The 19,292-nt window shown below is 31.9% G+C and overlaps 1 protein-coding gene across 1 annotated transcript in view; it reads right to left on the reverse strand.

Moving 5' to 3' along the window:
* Nucleotides 1-8,952: 8,952 nt before the first annotated feature.
* Nucleotides 8,953-19,292, reverse strand: part of LOC119834248 (chitin deacetylase 1) — a 19,507-nt gene continuing 9,167 nt past the window's right edge. The window contains exons 6-12 of the mRNA XM_038358582.1: nucleotides 19,181-19,223; nucleotides 18,360-18,536; nucleotides 16,571-16,709; nucleotides 16,275-16,378; nucleotides 14,867-15,009; nucleotides 11,527-11,748; nucleotides 8,953-9,100 (exon numbers count right to left, since the gene is read on the reverse strand). Coding sequence (XP_038214510.1) covers nucleotides 9,022-9,100; nucleotides 11,527-11,748; nucleotides 14,867-15,009; nucleotides 16,275-16,378; nucleotides 16,571-16,709; nucleotides 18,360-18,536; nucleotides 19,181-19,223 — 907 coding nt within the window. The 3' untranslated portion in view covers nucleotides 8,953-9,021. The remainder of the gene's footprint in view (nucleotides 9,101-11,526; nucleotides 11,749-14,866; nucleotides 15,010-16,274; nucleotides 16,379-16,570; nucleotides 16,710-18,359; nucleotides 18,537-19,180; nucleotides 19,224-19,292) is intronic.

Here is a 19,292-nt window from a genome sequence, read left to right on the forward strand (position 1 = left end):
TTAATTATATAATTTTATATTTTTCAATATAATCTGTGTTCTAAAATAACTATCTTGTGAATTCTCTATTGCTTCTCTAAAATTTTAGCTATGAAGATGTAGTGCTTTATTAAAATTCGATTGCAAAAAGAGGGACATAACTTGTTGCGACGCCTGTAAACCGTGATGAAAACCGACATTTTTGGCGTCGCGCCACTGTGAGCGGTCACTGTTTTTTCTTTGGCTCTAGCAAAACTGGCAAGATTCGATTTAACGAACCGCCACTGAAAATGGGTCGCTATGTAGTGCGTTCTACTCCAATATAGCTTTAATAGCTCCGAAGCTTACATGGTCAGTTGAATTCATTAATCTTACAAGTCATTTATTTCTTTTTTTTTCATTACGATTTTTCATTTGGACGTAGCAAGTATGACACTATCCGCCTATGTACATAATATTTGCTTCATTACTGTATTTTTTCAATGGCTTTAACATGCCTGCATGGAACAATATAATAAATTCATAACTACCGTCTGCACTAAATTTTCCTCACAGTAACTCAAATATTAATACAGCGAATATAGAGGTCCACACAATGCGGCTTTGAAACCATTATTCCACCACGAGCAAGACCAGTTTGACAATAGGGCTAAAGAAATTCATATTTGCTACTGTTCCCTCTCACGGGCACGGAATTTAAATGAACTTTGGCCAACAACAATGACACCACAGACTTTTGTTCTACGAACAATACATTTTACCGGTGGAATTAAAAACTGTGAACAAAAGAGTACAAATTCATATTGCAATCCACGAACGGCCCACGACGATTACGCAGCCGCAGACTCGATGCTAACACAAAATAAAACAACGATACATACGTACGCTTCTTTTATTTTCTAACAAAGGACAACTCGTATCTACCCGGACTCATTACTAACTTTTATGCATGAAATTCTGTAGCAACAATGTGTGTACATGATTACGGGAAATCTTTTAATTTTTCGTAGCGATTTGCTATGAAGAGGGTTGAAAATTAAATTGGGGACACAAAAATTTGTGCAATTCGTTGTAACTACGGTAAGTTTGGTGCTCTTCATTACGGCGGCACGCGACCATTAGTCGCAGCCGTGTAGATCCAATTGCGCGGAGGATTTTCGTTGGCACGCGATTTATTTCACTGTACTATTAAATTGACTTCAATTTCCTTTAAAAGGTTTTGCGTAACCAACAAATTGATTGGATTCTTGAAATCATCTGTTCCTCGCCGTTTTGTGACATATGACAGCTGTAAGCTGCTGTGGCCTGTGGTGAAACACATTGTTGCGAATTCCAATAGAAAGGAAACAATCATTGTCATCCCATTACCTATATCAACATAAATGTTGACAATTAGTTTTTACGTGATAGGTACTTATTTTAAAAGCATACATAAACAAACATATTATAACTAAAGTAAATATAAAGTTATTATTTTGCTGTTGGCTATTTACATTTCTTCTTCATACTTATGTTATTTTTTCAGTAAATGAAACCACTTTCAAGCATTCTATTTTGTTTCTGTCGGTACAAGAAATGTTAGAAATTTGGCTCATAAGATTTGCAAAGCAATTTTTTAGCTGCATTGTAGCCTTACATCGACAAATGAACAGATTTAAAGTTTAAGGCAACTTCTTTTTTTAGGGTCACTTCAGTTTAATAGTTTCATGTCTTTATTTTCAAGACTACAAAAAAGGAGGAGATTATGAAATCGACTGTTTTTTTGTGATTGTTTCCTAATAACATTTTACTACCGGGTAAACCGATTTTTTTTTCTATTTGAAAGCAGGTAACTCTCATGTTGTCCTTATAACATATGGTCCAGTTCTGACAATTTGAAAGCGGTTCAGTATTTTTTTATTATATTATTTGATTTTAAAAAACTTTATTTTACGTCCCTTATATTTTCTTGTTTAATTTAATATGAGTAAAGAATGATATATGCAAAAACAAATTATAAAAATTAGAAACAATTAGCTTATTAATAAACGCACTAATAAGGTCTTAATCTATTAATTTATCTACAACTATCCCTTTAATAACTGAATGTAATAAATTTCAGAACAAGTAAGCTATATAATAGCGAGGCAAGAGATAGAAACAACGTCTGAAATACTAGCCCTGGTGGATCGTCATAACCGAATTATGCTGACTGCATCATCCAACCGCACTTCTATCTTCCTTTGTTCAAAACGAGTTTGTAACTTAATTACTCGACTCTTTGTGAATCTATTTTATGATTTATGTACGCTTTTTGCAGTTTATCCGGCAGTTTTTAGTTAAGGTGCAATTTAAAATATGCACGTTAAACATACCTACAGATACTTACCTACAATTATGAAATAATAATACAAAATAAATACAGTTAAAATCAAAGTCAAAATCAAGCCTTAATAAGTCGATTACACACATATACTAGGTTGTTCCTGCGTCTTCAGTCGCGTGGTACCTAAACAAAATATAGCCTATGTGCTTATCCATACTACATTCTATCTCCGTATTCAGTTTCATACAGATCTGAACATTTGTTTTTGCATGAAACAATACTTACTAAATGTTCATACATTCTTAGAAACTTTCGCGTTTATAACATTCATGAGTTCCCTGAATATGTTCAAGTTAAGAACTACAATGTACTGCTGATAGTATAAATACTTCCCTCATCCAATTACCGTTGATGTGGTTCTCAAAGAAAGAGTAGCTCGATGGTATTTTATCCTTAATCTATCCAGGAAAACTTCACCCAAATCAGATAAAGAGTGAAAGAAGCATACCTACAAGCTTATTATCAAAACATTGATATTTATGACACCAATTTCAGTCACTACTCTAACACAGTCACCCGACCGTACCCACCACAGATTAGTTAATAGTTACAACGTGACCCCTGTTAAAATGTATATTTATGTAACAAAATGTCATACTATGTAACTAGCGCCATCTGTTTGTTATTAGGAAATACTTACCTGTGTTCTTTTGTCTTTGAGAAATAAATGTCAGTCTGTTTGAAGCCACACGTTTGTTTTATCAACCCCTACGTTAACATTCAACAATAATTAATTCATCAGCATATCAAAGTTCCGACATATATAATACTATAATCATGTTCAGGTAAACGAATTAGACAGTTTTTGTTATTTATCGTGAAACTACAAGAAGCATCAATTTTCACTGTTTAAATTCAAACTAAACTTAAAATATAAGTGAAATTGGTGATATAATTATATTCAACGTGTACTTTTATTACTTTCAACTATATGTGTGTATATAATAATCTTCTCTCTTCGTCTTGATAAATATGTTATAATCCTTTATTGGCTAATTGTTAAATTAAACATATTGTTGTGTGTACTTAACATGTAAAGCTGTTGGATTACCAATAAACAAATAAATAACATATAGTATATGTTGAAGTCCATACATTATTCCTGAGATTGTCTAGGGTATTCTGTCAACAGTTAAAATTGGGTGCGTGAATATTCCTTTCAGCAAAGAAGTTAAAAATTTGGGTGTTATCTTCGACCAAACGCTTTCTTGGTCTAAACATCTCCAGCAAATCAGTTGTAAAATATATGCAGCATCTAGCTCCTTACGACGCCTACGTAACTTTCTACCCATACCGACAAAAAATTATGCTTGCACAGTCCCTCGTCCCTCCTATTCTTGACTACGCTGATGCTTGCTTTCTAGACTTAACTCAGATGCTCAGATGAGCAATTGGATAAACTTGAGTGACTTCAAAATTATTGTATCCGGTTCGTTTACGGTCTCCGTAAATATGACCACGTCTCTCACTTTCGTAAGAAGCTTAAGTGGCTCCCAATCCGCCTTCGCCGGAATGTTCATTACCTACAACTATTATACCAAATCCTTTTCAATCCCAACACTCCTTCAAACCTAAAAGACCAGTTCCTGTTCCTGCACTGTGATAATTATTCTGCGATCTGTGGACAGGTCAGTGTCATCTGTCCTTTTGCATCGCACACAGTTCTATGGTGGCTCCTTTTCTGTCACTGCCGCTGGTTTATGGAACTCCATGCCAGATTCGACAAGCATTAACCTTTACTACGTTTGCCAAACAATTGCGTAATCACTACTTGAGCCTTGAATTTAACTCTGATTAACAATTTTATCTTAAATTTATTTGTATATTTGTTTTCTGTCTCTTTTTATTTTATTATTTTTCTTTATTTATGAATACTTTCTTACTTTTAGTTTTTTTTCTTTTTTTATGTTTCTTCTAGTGTTTTATTTACTATTAGTTTACCAATATAGTTGTATTTTAATTCATATCTTTTACTAATGTATACATGTATCTGAATTTATATTAATTTAATTTATATGTGCTTAGATATGTTATATAATACGTTTATATGAGTATATTCATGTATTTATGTACTTCAAACCTACCTCCTCCTTTATATATTACTTTTTCACGGTTGGTTGCCTGGAAGAGATAACTCTTTAGTGATAAGGGCGCCCGCTGTACTGGTTTAGTTTTAAGTCATTTATTTTAAGGATGCTTTATGTATGCCAGCACAATAAAGAGTAAATAAATAAATAACCGACGCCTTTGGACTAGATTTTAACTTATTAACCATCAAATAAATTTAAAATTTGTACACTTATCAAGGATCGGCGACTTATTAGGACCGCGAAGATTTAACAGATTATTGTATCCGGTTCGTTTACGGACTCCGTAAATATGACCACATCTCTCATTTTCGTAAGAAGCTTAAGTAGCTTCCAATTCGCCTTCGCCGGAATTTCTTCTTCCGCATACTCTGTATGTAATGCGTATGGTAAGAAATTGTACAAGTGACACAATTACGTTCATTCTAAATTAAAGCGAGTTTTTTGTTTTGTTAACTATATTTATTGTATTTTCTAGAAATCTCTAGAGAGGTTTGAGCATATATTCGCAAAACCCACACAAATAAGCACAATAACATTTGGGGTCGAGATAAGTCCTACAAACAAACTTGCTCTCAAAATAGGTACCCTACAAGTTTGCGAAATGCATGTTATTACAATATAGCAGATATGTGCAGAACTGTTTCTCGAGTCCCAGTCATATTACTTCACAGACTCTTATCTCGCTGGCTACACTTTGTTTATCGTCGGATTCACATTTATGAGTTCGTTATTTCCCTATTCTGGAGACATAAAAATGTCGTCTATAAGAATAACCCCGGGCTTTTATTTCATTCTGTACGCTGATAAGGGAAAATAATGAGCGGACTTATTCTGATCGATCGTGATTAACTTGTTATTGTAGCAAGTTATTAAGAAGGGACGTAATAACATGCGATAAGATATTTATGTAACTACACATCTTCGTGATAATAACAAAGGAAGATAGTTTTATACGTCGCCCAGCCAGTAATACCAATTTGTTCGCAAACGTTTTGTCTTATTGGTCCTATAACTTTATTCATCTAAGAAACTGGGTAAGTTACATAGTTTCCCTTTAACTATTGTATGGTTAACTGAACTTGCGAACTCTAATAATGTTTCTGTTAATTCGAAGTTGTTAGAATATTAGAGTATTTAGAATGTACCTATAGAATTTTTCGTGTGTATTCTTAAATTCGTCTTGTTTGCTCTTAACATAATGTCTATAGTCAGGCCACACACAATCCAGAGAAAGAATTTAAACAAAACTTTATGGGGCTAAAAACATTTTTATTATGAGCAACAAATGGAATTCAGTAATAACCCAATAAATTTCAGCCGAAGTTGGTGTTCATATTTATTTTGGACACTGAATACGCTATATCATTATTAAAAATAGTTTATTATTTCATTACTGCTGTACTTTTCACCATCGTGTTTTTTTTCCAATAATCTGACAATAGTTCAATATACATACTATATTCAAAGACGGCATAATTATACAAGAACTTTTTTGGGTTTCTTCGAAATTAAAGATCAAATGATTGTTAAATATATGGGACCACTTCGAAATAAAGATAAAAAATTGAATAAAAGAGGTTTTTTTGAAACTGTTTGTCGTTGCCAGGAAAAACGGTGTATTTACAAAAAACATACAATGGAACTTAGGATCCTCCCTTTATTCAAGTCGCTTAAAAATCTAAATAAACTCTGAGAAAAAGGAATTCCTTTCACTTCAAACGCAATCTAAACACGAATTAACTTGTTAATGAATTTAGCGACATTTCTAGTTCTAACTAGTTCAGAAAAAAGCAAAATTTTCCCGACTTCTAAACCTGTACCACGAAACTCAGCTGAAATATTGCATTGGAAAGATATAAGACCGATAATTCGAGTCGAGTCGGTCACGTTGTTTACATTTTTTATATCGCCTCGTTGGCCTCACTCAACTGATCTATACGTGATGATTGATCTATACGTTTATAGGGAAACCCCGATATAATTTTTATGAATTGGTACATGGCTAAATATTCAGTTCCTTTTAGAGCACCTTTAACAAAGAAGCACAGATAAAACTACTGCAGGTAAGTTACACGAGTAATTTAATAATAATTTTTCATTACTTCCCTGCTTATTTTATTTTGCATTAGCATAATGTAATGTTCATACTTGCCTTGTATATTCATAAAGGTAAGTTCACGTCGACCCATTTTCATCACGCGCGTAATAGTCTTATTATATTTTATGAAGCTCTTGCAGACTCGAGGGCGCCGTTATGTGCGCCGCTGTGGAGATATCCCTGGACCTTATTAAGGACATACCACAAACATGTACCTGTGTTTATATTTATTTAGGTACGTTTACTTATTGCGAGTGTTTACTCGAGACAGAATGTAATAATCTCCGAGCCACGAGTTGCAGGCCGTTGACGCAATAAATTACTTACACACGTGCACGTCTCATATTTACAGAATTTTCCTCAATATTAAGATTATTTCATTACTGACATGGAAAGGCTCTTTAGGAAATTGTATTCTAAGCTGATCATAGGTAATTATATGTGTACAACACAAATAATTGCATATCAATCACTGTAATATAGTAGTGAATCGCTGAAGCATTATCTGTGAAATACTTCGAATGGTTTATATATAATAGTGACCTATTTCTTCATAACAAAAAATGCATGAAAACAGCGTTTAACAAAAGTAGCGTTTTTCGAACCTTAATACCGCATACAATACAGAACCTATCAAGATAACATGTAACATAAAGAAGGAGAACGATGTGTTAGCAATTCGTTGTGCAAGATAAAAACTACTAGTAATAGCATCTAATGGTTGTGAATATGGTGAAAGTTTCCGCACGCCCGTTCGCAACGCAATCTCAAATTAAATCTCCGTCGTCTGATCTCAAACGTGAACTTTTAGCTTTGATTATATTATAATATTCGTGTATACAATGCGGGATTGCAGCTCCTTTTTAACACAGGATTTTCCTCGCTCGTTAATGAAAGTTTATTTTTAATTACGGTGCAAATTGCAGCTGTACTAATTATATTTGCAAGTTAGCCTTTCCTTTATCTCAGGATTCTCTTTAAGTATTTATTTCTCTCTACTAATGGTGAAAACCTAACCCAGACTCATTTTGTTGCATGCCGTTGTGTTTTATTTTTATAAGTATGAGAAATTTTTAAAGAGTTGGAGGAAAGATTCTGCTCGTTGAGGAAGGCAAATAATAAATAAACCGTTAAACAGGTGTGAAATACTTTACTTAATAACAAGAAACAGCTTTTTTATTTTGCCAGCAGTTTCTTTCTTATAAATAAACGGTAATAAACAAGCAATCTTAAATGAGTGTACACACAAAACTTACCATTTCATCAAAGAGTCGGTCAATAAAACAACAACTATTTATCAATAATTAATAGAATCATTAATGTACATACATACATACATAAAATCATCACCAATCATGCAATAATTATAATGGGAAAATGAAACTGCTACTAGTTGTCATATATTTATTATTTAATGAACCACACTTTTATTGATTTTTGTATAAAAAGATAACAAAAGAAATCGACATATTTATAGCACCAAAGGTATACAAAGCACCAAGAATAGGGATTAGATAAGTATAAAATGTTAGTGGTTATCAAAAATAAGAATATAATTACTTTTTTTAAATTTTTTTCTACATACGTAAACAATGTGGTTGCAACTTGGAAATTATTTTTTAAGTAATATTGAATGGCATTTTTTAATTATCTAACTACGAACATATACAGATAAAACACGAATACTAGAAATAAAATGTACTTTTTCGTATTTTAATTTTTAAGGAATAAATGTAAATTAAATTGTATCCATTATTTTTTGCTAATAAGTATATTTAAAGAAAATGATTTATATTATATATTTCAATGATGATTTATTTTAAATGAAGTATTGAGAAAATAATTAAAGTCATTTATATTGCCAACCGGAAAAATTAAACTTATCAAACAAAGAAAACTTGAGCAATATAATATGAGGCTATTAAAGCCTAGTCTTGAGTCTTGTTTATTGAGAACTTAATACTCTTAAATTCTAACGTGCAATGACTAGTCACTGCTACACAATAATATATATACAATATCTATTCAAATTATAACGTAAGTGGTAAAAAATTATGTTACAACAAAATGAATAGATTAAAAAAATGACAACAGATGACAGACGATCGCTATCAATCTCTGTATGAATAATGAACAAGGGAAGACAAACAAGAAAGAAATTGATGTGTAAATTCTGAAATTGAATGTGGCAAAAATTTCGGCAATTTTGGAAGATTTATTGGAAAACTTTTGTAAAATAATTTAGAGCAAAAATCTTTATATAAAATTATGGCGATAAATTGAATAAAGTCAAACACAAAAAACAATTATTGTATTTATAGTCAAATTCACATTTAAAGAGAAGATTGACTGAAATAGGTTCCGAAAAATCTAAAAGTCGTCTCGTCGTCGTATTTAAATTATTCTTTATCTTTATTTACTTTTGTCATTGTAGATATTAGGTAACTCTAATGTCCGTCATCTGTAAGTCATCGTTGCAATAAATTACATCATTTTCTGAGATTATCGGGTATGTAATTGTCCTTGCCGGGAATACCCGTTCCGCCCGAGTCACCCAACCACGGATATCTGAAAGTATTACAGAGGTAAATGAGCTGGAATGTGATGCCTCTCGCTGAAGTGGCATTATTTTATAATAGGCTACTTACTTCCTCAGTATCGTGGAATAACTCGTTAGCAACGTGCGGAATTTATTTTATAATCAGCTATTAGTATAGTGCGTAATATGATAGGGGTAGGTCCCGGGAATAATTACATTATAACTATCGGATATTTTCACCGTAACATCGACTAAAATTTATTAATGTTTAGTTTAGTTTCAACTTAATATAATTAATAAATAAATTAATTTACGAAATGCATCTGTCGCTTTAAAAACACATTTTAACATAAAATTCGTTTTTCTTACTTTAAACGGGTTGTAACAAAATGATTCTTTCGCGTTGAAACAAATAATTTTCACGTAATACATAAATAACTATAGCAACTATTATGTTAAACATATAGTGCATTCAAGAATATCTTTTTGAAATTTGTTTAATATTCAAATTAATTAACGATATTATCTCAAACAATGCACATTGTATTTGTCACCTCTATTTCGTCGCCTGGAGGTTTGCGGACGTGATCCACAATGTCGTTTGTTCATTGCTTTATTATACTATATTCCAAATCAAACAAACTTATCATACTTTTTACACATTGTGGGTATAGAGTACACTAGAGAAAATTTTAATCAACGCTACACATAAAAAAGGAAATATTATGGCATAGTATATGACATATTATTTTATGTGGGAGTGGAGGAAGCTTCGGCATGAATTGGGCCAGCTCGCACCGGGAATGTACCACACCCCCACAGAAGACCGGCGTGAAATAGCATACTGCTGTGATTCGTTCGGTGAGTGGGGGTGCCGGAGGCCCATACGTTTTTCCTTACCCTTCCCAGCCCTTTCCTTTATTCCTCTCATCAATCCTTTCTTAATACCTTTCCAATGTGAAATCGGTAATCCATTTGTAAAGGCGTAAGAGCTGCTATTGATCTTACGCCTCTCCAAATGTTCATGGGCGGTGGTAACGTTTACCATCAGGCGACCCAGTAGCTCCATTCCAGACAAAGAAATAAAAAAATGTATTAATATATTACATTATCCGGACTTCACTCGTCAGTTTGTCAGTAACTATCCTCAAGTTCTGTTCTATTTATTCTGAAAAGATTCATCTACGGGGTTTCTGCCTAGTTACACCCCGAATCTGCTCAACAAAACATATTACCTATCGCTATGAGTTACAAACAAAACAACAGAAGAGCAAAACCATTAAAATTTCACAAAATTCCATTTGATTTCTTTTAAAAATAAACATCTATATTGTATAATTTATCTGTAAAATTTCATTTTCATGATTTGGATGTTAGAACGAGCAACTGCAATGGTGGTGGTAATCGATCAGCGCATAAATATTTTCGGTAGAGAGGTATAAGCAAATGCATTGTCTGCAAACGCGTGTCTGCTTTTAAGGGGAATGGGATAAAGAAGGGACTGCTACCGGACATAAATAAACTCTGATCAATGGTAGTTACTAATTAACTCTACTAAATAACTTTAATACTTAACCTAATTGAAAACCTGAAATCAAGCCATAAATCATCATATGAACCTCCCAGTGTTTCTCAGTTCTTTAACAAGTAAATTATGCTCACATGCGCCCGCGGGCTCTACGTAAAACAGTACAAAAAAATGCACGGCAGCGTTACGTAATTCGTTTCGATGTTTATTCCGTTTACAGTTTTGTTCACTGCACTCTTATTGACGTCGATAAACGTGTGCAAATAAACTTTTTTTTCACCGAATGCGAAGTGAAGCGAGCATGTGTTACCTAATAAAACCTAGTCTAGGTGGGATAATAGAAACGGGATGAAGAAAACGGGCTAAGAAGACGATAAAATATTTTGTAAACCAACATTAATGTTTACAAAAAATAGGTAGGTACCTACGTTACCTACGTTATTAATAATTCATGTTATAAATACTTCAAAAAAGTGAAAAGCATACTATTTATCAATTTAAGTAAGGATACACCCAAATTTTACACTAATTTAAACACCTGCAGAACAACATCACACCGTGTTAAAAATAAAAATCTCATTCATTACTTAAGAAGTAAATCTCAAATCTCTTATACCGCAGACTATAGATATATATACATCCATAAAATATATAAGCTGAAATTATCTGAAGTGCCTACTAGTAAGCGGAGATGTAGTCTAAGATGAAACGCGGTTCCCTAGAAGGTATCTGTTCACTCTACGCTTGAAGAACCCCAAATTGCAATCGTCGGGAAACTGTTCCTATGGAGAAAGGAAGTTGGAATTCCTCCACGGGGAAAAGACAATTGCCAGAAAGTTATATTTATGCTATGTTCTAAAAATATTTCTCATGCACGATTGAGATAACATCAAAAATAAGAATTATAACAAACTACATCCAACTTACTGATTGGGACACTCCACGCACGTCTCCATGTAGCGCGTGTCCGTGAAATTCGTGTCGGGGTGTTTGAAGGACAGCGCGCACTTGTTGGGCAAGTTACACGCCGGCAGCGGGAGGTCTTTCTTGTCGCATCTCCACGCGTCGTAATTGCTCAGCAATTTCACGGAACGCGGCTCCGTCATCCACGTGAGCGCCTGCGTCACCGTCACGAAGTATACGTCCTTCCTGGAATATTTCATGTTTTCTAGCTTTTTGTTGTTTACCATTAAGTTTTTTTCGGATTCAGTTTTATGTAAAAACTAGCTTTTGCGGCTTCGGCTTTTATACACATAAATAAACCTTCCTCTTGAATCACTCTATCTAATAAAAAACCCATCAAAATCCGTTGTGTAGTTTTAAAAATCTAAGCGTACATACATACATATTATGTTCATAGACGCGGGAAGCGACATTTCTTTATACTATATAGTAAAGTTAAATAGAAATAAAATATAATTTATGTAATATCAGATTGACTTAAAAATACAAAGTTATCTTAGTTACTTAGGAATCCTACCCTACCTATTTAGATGTGTGTTGATGATCTGGTATTGTTAAAAAGTGGATAAACAACGAAAAAAGCAAAAAGTAAATAAAATTGGGATGCTTTAGACCCTCAAATGATCTTTCTTTTATACGCTGATTTTCAAAATGGTAAATAAAATAGTGTTTGAATCCAAAACAAACATACAAAAATCATTTGCTATTCATCGATATTTGCTATATCATAATATTAAAGGGTACTGCAAAATTTCATAATATTTAAACATAATGTGACTGACTAATTCTTATTTGATTCATATCATTAAAAGAAATTCTAATTCAATGCTAATGATATTCTTATTACTGTAGTATATTGTTACGTATTTAACAAGTTATATTAAATGTATGTAGCCACTAACACATGAGTGAAAACTTATAAAATATAGTAATATTAACTTAATTAATTGCAGAAATTAATTGAATATTCAATCGAATACTCGCTAATTAATAATAAATGACACAGACACGTTATATTTAATTATGAAGCGAATTCCGAAAATTATTGTTGCCAATCATGCATACGCTTTGTCCAAATATTTCAAACGAAAATAAATATATAATTATTATGTTCATAAAATTGCGATTTGTTCTAAAAAGAATGTTATTTCTGTAAAGTTGTTATAAAGTTAATCTTTTCATTAAATATTAAAGGTAATTCCTCCCACGAGGTTCATAATCCATACTCACGACGTCATCCTCGTGATTAAATGCTTTGATTTTGACAAATGAGAGTATAAAATAAAGAATAAATGGGCATCAATGTTGCTGTCAATTAATAGCGTTATTACAGAACGTAATTATGTAAAATCAATTTGGCAGCGTCGCCAGTTAACGAATGTACCAATACGACACACGTAAAGTAACGATAAAAGCCTTCTATTCAATTATCTCAACTGATTAACGTACATTTAATATTATTAATTTTAATAGATACTCTTTATACGTTCATTTTAAGAATGTTGTGATGACGATCATGTGAATCGTCGAATTTTCACCTATATTGATGATAAGTCTTAATATGTGATAATAAGTGTAATTTATTTGACAGTCTGGACACATTGTATAGAAAATTCTTACGAGAAATGTCCAGTCCTATCTGTTTTGAGAACTCTTTCTGAATAACAAATTATGATTTAAGGAATATGTTAAGTTCATCACATTTTTATTTTTATTTTACTGTATCGAACAAAAAAAAAAATCGGAAAATACTAATATATTATTTATACAACATTACTTTCTAATAATAATTCTTCATCTGTCAATTTTCCGTAACGTCTAGGATGTTATTTGATATTTAGGAGTCATCAAATAAAATATTCAGTTATCATAAAAAAATTCAGATATTTTTCATTTGTCTGCGCCGTGATTCAATTTGCCACTCTCTATTATACTAGACTTATCCCTTATTTCGCTTTATTTGCAAAGAGCCTTATTTATAAAGAACGTAATCATTGAGAAGGATTTATATCTAAGTCCATCTTATTTGTAAAAAGATTTTTAGCTTTAGTATTTATGTATTAGTTTGATTACAAGTAAAACCTTCGCAGTAATTCAATATTTGTATTTGTAACCTCAAGTTGTTATAAATATCAATATATATTATAGATAAATATAAGCAAAAGCATCTAGTACGACTCTATACACATCCACAAGGTAAGAAACAAGTCATCGGTTAACATATTGGTAACAAATAAGTTTACGTAGTAGTTTATTGTGTTTGTATATGAAAAGATATTATACATTTTGAATCAATCGCTTTAAAGGCACAATATCTCACGTACCATGTATATGTTCTTGGAAGCAACAATAACTCTGTAGTCCTAGGAACATAGCTCCCTCGCAATTACTTTTAATAAAGTTTTTCTTTCTGTATTATATTTTTATAAAAATATACTTTGTATTTATTGATTCATTGAGTTTATATCAAAACTAAACAAAAATTAAACGGAACCACATTGCGACCACCAGCTTTCAAATAAAAAAAAGAATTATAAGTAACGGTTTATCTAGTAAAAAGCTATGAGGTCACACACACAAAAAGAACACTTGAAATGACCTCCTCCTTCTTTTGAAGTCGATTGAAAAATCCGAAGAACGACGGCAAAGAAAAGGATGGTAATAATTATTAGAAATCTACACGTAACCTACTATAAATCCAATACTTTCCTGAATTCCTCTTAATAATAATGTACATTTGTACTTTCAATGACCCCTGAAGATTGCGAATATATATTTATAAGTATTATTAATAATAGTATTATACATTCTTAAAGAATTTAACAATACCAATTTCATTTTCCATTTCATTTATTATTCAAGTTGCATAAATGCAAATGCTATCTAATTATAAACACATAGGTGCACAAATTATATTATCGCAATGTGCGATTTAGAAATGTATTACGGTTACATCATTATTTTATGAAAGAGGAGAATTATGATTTTCAAGGGGTATATTTATAAACATACCAATGAGTTTGTTCTATAAAAGCAGTGTTGCAGCTTTGTAAACTAGTCTAAACAAATTTCATTAAAATTTATCTACAGCTTAACTTAATACTCATATTAACGAAAACATTTCGTACGTTCAAGTAGATTTATTTTAACTAAAACTGACGAGTGTGTTTGAATATGAATTTATGTACCTTTTCATTTATTCACAAATTTGACAAAAACACATGATCTGTTGTTTATCGGATTGATGAACTGTTATACATTATCTATTGATGTACCGTTAAACATAATCATAATATACACTTACAATTCAGACACCCATCGTAAGAACTTATGGAGGCCTCGTTCCAATTCCTTAATTTGGAACCAATTAGTGTGGAAAGGCATCATGTATGGCGCTCGGTTTTGCTCGTAATACCGGCTGAAGTCCTCTTGAAGCCATTCTAGTACCTAGAATTTATAAGCGCGATAATTAGAAATTCCGCCTTTACCTGACTAATTAACCTAATGAAAATAAGAGAAATATTGTGATCGATATGGTATCCTACTATCCTAATAATGCTACTAATATTGTAATGCGAAAGTTTGTAAGGATGTGTGTGTGTTTGTTGCTCTTTTACGCAAAAACTACTTAACCTATTGCAATGAAATTTGGTACGTAGACAGCTGGACAACTGGAATAACATATAGGCAACTTATATGCCGATATTCTTACGGGATACGGACTAACGCGGGTGAATCCGCGGGGTGCAACTAGTTTAATCTATATTAACTTTATCATCGTAATTATAATCATCAGCACTTATATTTAACTACTGCTAGGACAATAGCCCAACTCCTAGAACCCTCCCGATTGTATCACCAGTATTTTTATAATAGCACTAGCAAACCCGGCGAACTCCGTTTCGCCACCAGATGGCTGTATGTAAAAAATTATTTTCCCGCTTTTTTGTTCAAATTTTTCCTGAATTTTCTTTGCTATAAACCTCACGGAGCCCGAGACCTTTCCAACGAATGCAAAACCGTGGAAATCGGTTCCTGCGTTCTGGAGTTATAGCGTCAGGAAGGAAAACCCGACTTATTTTTATATAGTAGATAAATCCATGGTATTATTAACAATGCTCGAGTTTCTTAGATTTCAAATAAAATTAAAAATTTACCAATTTTTTAAATGTTATCTGTTCCTAAATTATGCCTAACTTAAAATAATTTCATCAAATATTCTGATCTTGAGATAACTAGGTATACAAAATAGCTTTAAAATAAAATTAAAATTATAAAACTTTTTTATGTTTTATATTATACAATATAATATATGATACAATTAAAAATATTTCATATAAAATTACACATAATAAGATTGTACAGCAAATGAGAAAATACTTGAAGGACTTGTTTCATACTTATTTATTAAGAAGAGAAAGAAACTCGAACTCGAATGAAACTTTTAATTGGATGTAATCGTGCATTAAAGAAAATCTACGTTATGCTTATGAGTAAATATAAATCATAAAAACCATTAAACTTCTTTATTATCTTAAATTTTGTAAACATCATTCACCTGTCTTGATATCTTTCTATTTCATATTTTGTAACAGTTTTTCTATTTTACATTTATTCACACCTTACAACTCATTACAAAATTCAAAACTAAATTGTCTGACAAATAATTACATTTTTTATTTAAAACATTATTCAAAGAATACGTCACTTACATCATCTGAATCATGGTTATGTAGCACACACTGGTCTAAATACGGGCAATGGCCTCCCTCATAAGTTTCCACATAATGCGCGTTAAAAGGTACTTCCCATAAACCTGAAAAGGAGTAAATCATTACAGGTATATTAAAAATAATTTAATAAGCAACACGTATGAAACGATAACGAGCAATCGTGGCTCAAATTATAATTGTTCTTTCACAACAATTATTTCAATTAAGATATTAACAAATTATGTATATAATACAAAGACTAATAATAAAGGATATTAATAAGAATTTCCTTATACCGGGGAATGATTTAGTCGGGCATGTTCCAGATTTGCATTCATGTGGAATCTTGTAATCGAGGGTGTAAGGCCACACTGGGATGGGCAGAGGCGGCACTCCCACTGAACTGTCGTAGATATAGCCGAAGTCTTCTAATACCTATAAGTATTTATTTTTATTTAATTATTCGAATATTACGTTCATAATTCTTTTCCTACAAAAAAGGTCACCGACTTCCCTGGCGGGGACGTACCACTCCAAACTCTGAAATGGGATCTAATGACAACAATTCCCTATCAAACACAAAAGGAATCGTGTCAAGCGGTTGAAAATTCGTTAACTCCGTTATCCGAGTCGGTTGAAAAATATTAAATTAATATTGTATTAATTAATAGAAAAATTAATTCTTAAACTTAAAAGTAATTTTTAATTATAGAAACGTAATTATTGAGATAATACATGTTATGTAATTTAGTATAATCTAAGTATCGTAGTGTCCTTAATTTTCATTATTTAAATATAAGTATGTATATATTGTTATTCGTTGTTTAATTTCCATAGCCATTCCTTCGCTTACTTTAGGACTAGATAGCGCCCTGAGAAACGTGAGATTATTATTAAAAGGGGATTCGGCATCACGGAGAATACGTAAATATGATTTCCCTATTCCTTCATAATGAAAGGCATCGCGGTAGTGATCGCAAATTTATAGAAGAGAATCGTATTATTTACATTCAAAATATTGTAACAAGGTCGATGATAGTCTTTACGTTTTGTTTCAATATAGCAAGAGCACACATTGATGTAAGGGAACAAATACGACTCATGGGTGGATATTGGGGTTTTATTTTATTATGTAAGATGTATGTTCTGAAGGAGCATGGAGATTTATTTGTTCAATTTGTTAATCTCAGTCAATTGTACATCTCGAGTCTATCACGCCTCCTAACAAACTGCAGATACTAAAATTATGTCATGCCATCACTGCATTTATAATATTAGTAAGGATAGAAAGGACCATTAAAAATATTATTCCGTTAAAGATTTCAATTTTTAAGATATAAAACGTAGTTTCGCAATAGTTGCCATTTCCAAAAAAAATAGTTACGTCTTCTATACATAGAGAAACCTAATAACAATTATGATTATATAAATGAAGTAAAGAATATGATATAACATAACAAACGAACAAGAAGTGTCTCTAAATTTTACTTCTCTCGGGCTAATGTTACATTATCCCATTCACTTTTATTTATGATTTGCTGTATATCCCTCTTTATTTACCTCGTACAAAAAGGTTATAACAATACAGCTCCTAAATTCCAGGAAATTTGTACAATGAATACGTAATTATTCAATTATTGACAAAGGATGTTTTTGAATGATATAGATAATGATATATGTTCGAATAGTTCCTGAGGCATTAGGTTGATGTTAATTATTGTATTAAATGTGCTCATATAATACATACTATTGAGAATACATAACATGCGTAATAATTTTAGAGTACAATAGTTTAGGCATATTAAAATGAATTTAAGTATTAAGGAAATTTGCTAAGACTTAAATTTTCAATGCAGTTAGTTTTGTTTATTTTAAAATATGAGTTGAAGCACAATTAATTATGCTTGCAATTGTTTTCTGAAGTTTACAATATTGCAAAGTCTCGAATAGTCTCCAAGAGCAGAGATTCTGAAATCATAGACAAATTGTTTCCGTCTCATCCTCACCCCTATCATATAATTTACACCAATCTATCGTACAACATAGATATTTCCAGAATTCCAATAAGCAAAACTAGTGTCATACCTTGAACTGCGTATTCCTGCCGGGCTTGAGGAAAGGCGCCCGCGTGCCAACGATCTCCGAGCGCGATATGTTCGCAAACTTGCGCAGAATTTCACGCATTCCGATCATTTCTCCCGCCCATTCTTCGTAGCCTTTGTCCTGCAGGCCCTGTTGTTGCGATATCGTACCTGTCGCTATCTGAAACGATGCATTGGCTGAACATTCTGGAATGTTCTGGAATCTCGTGTTTCATATGAATAACTACTTTGGAACATTCAAACGTATTCACATATTTCAAAAAGAATTTCAAATTGCAATACTTTAAAGATTTATTACAATAATTGTTTAGTAATGCTCTTTGTAGATTTCGTCTTGTAGGCCCGCCTTATCGATATCTTAAGTCTATGTGAAGATGCATCTGCTGAACCTTTTGGAATGTTCTTGTTACAAATGAAAAAGGAATGTTCAAAGAAGAGTTATGTGTATATTCATCAACAAGTCTTTATTTTTAATCTGTGCCTACTAATTGATTTGTAGTTTTGGTAAGTTTTTTTTTTTGGGATGATCTCGTTGAAGTAAAATTTTTCATATCATGAATTTCAAGGACTATAGAATCTCCTACAGTTTTAAAATTCTGGTTCCTTTCCCGTTCCCTTCTTCTTTAAATATAATTTAAATTTACATTGCATAAAATACAATAGGGAATACTTAGATATTCATTCATTTATCTATCATTTACTTATTATTAAGTACACACTTTAAGCCAATATTTTGTTTATATCAACAAATTTTGATTAATATAATTAAAAAGGTCATTTTTTTAGATTTTTTGTATTGCTTACCTCGTGACCATCGTGAGCCAATTTTTGAACCATGACATAATTACTGAAACAGAATTAAGAAAATGATTATACATTTATATATATATATATATATAAAAAAAAATATATATAT

Source organism: Zerene cesonia, chromosome 19, assembly GCF_012273895.1.
Source record: "Zerene cesonia ecotype Mississippi chromosome 19, Zerene_cesonia_1.1, whole genome shotgun sequence".
Taxonomy (NCBI): Eukaryota; Metazoa; Arthropoda; class Insecta; order Lepidoptera; family Pieridae; genus Zerene; species Zerene cesonia.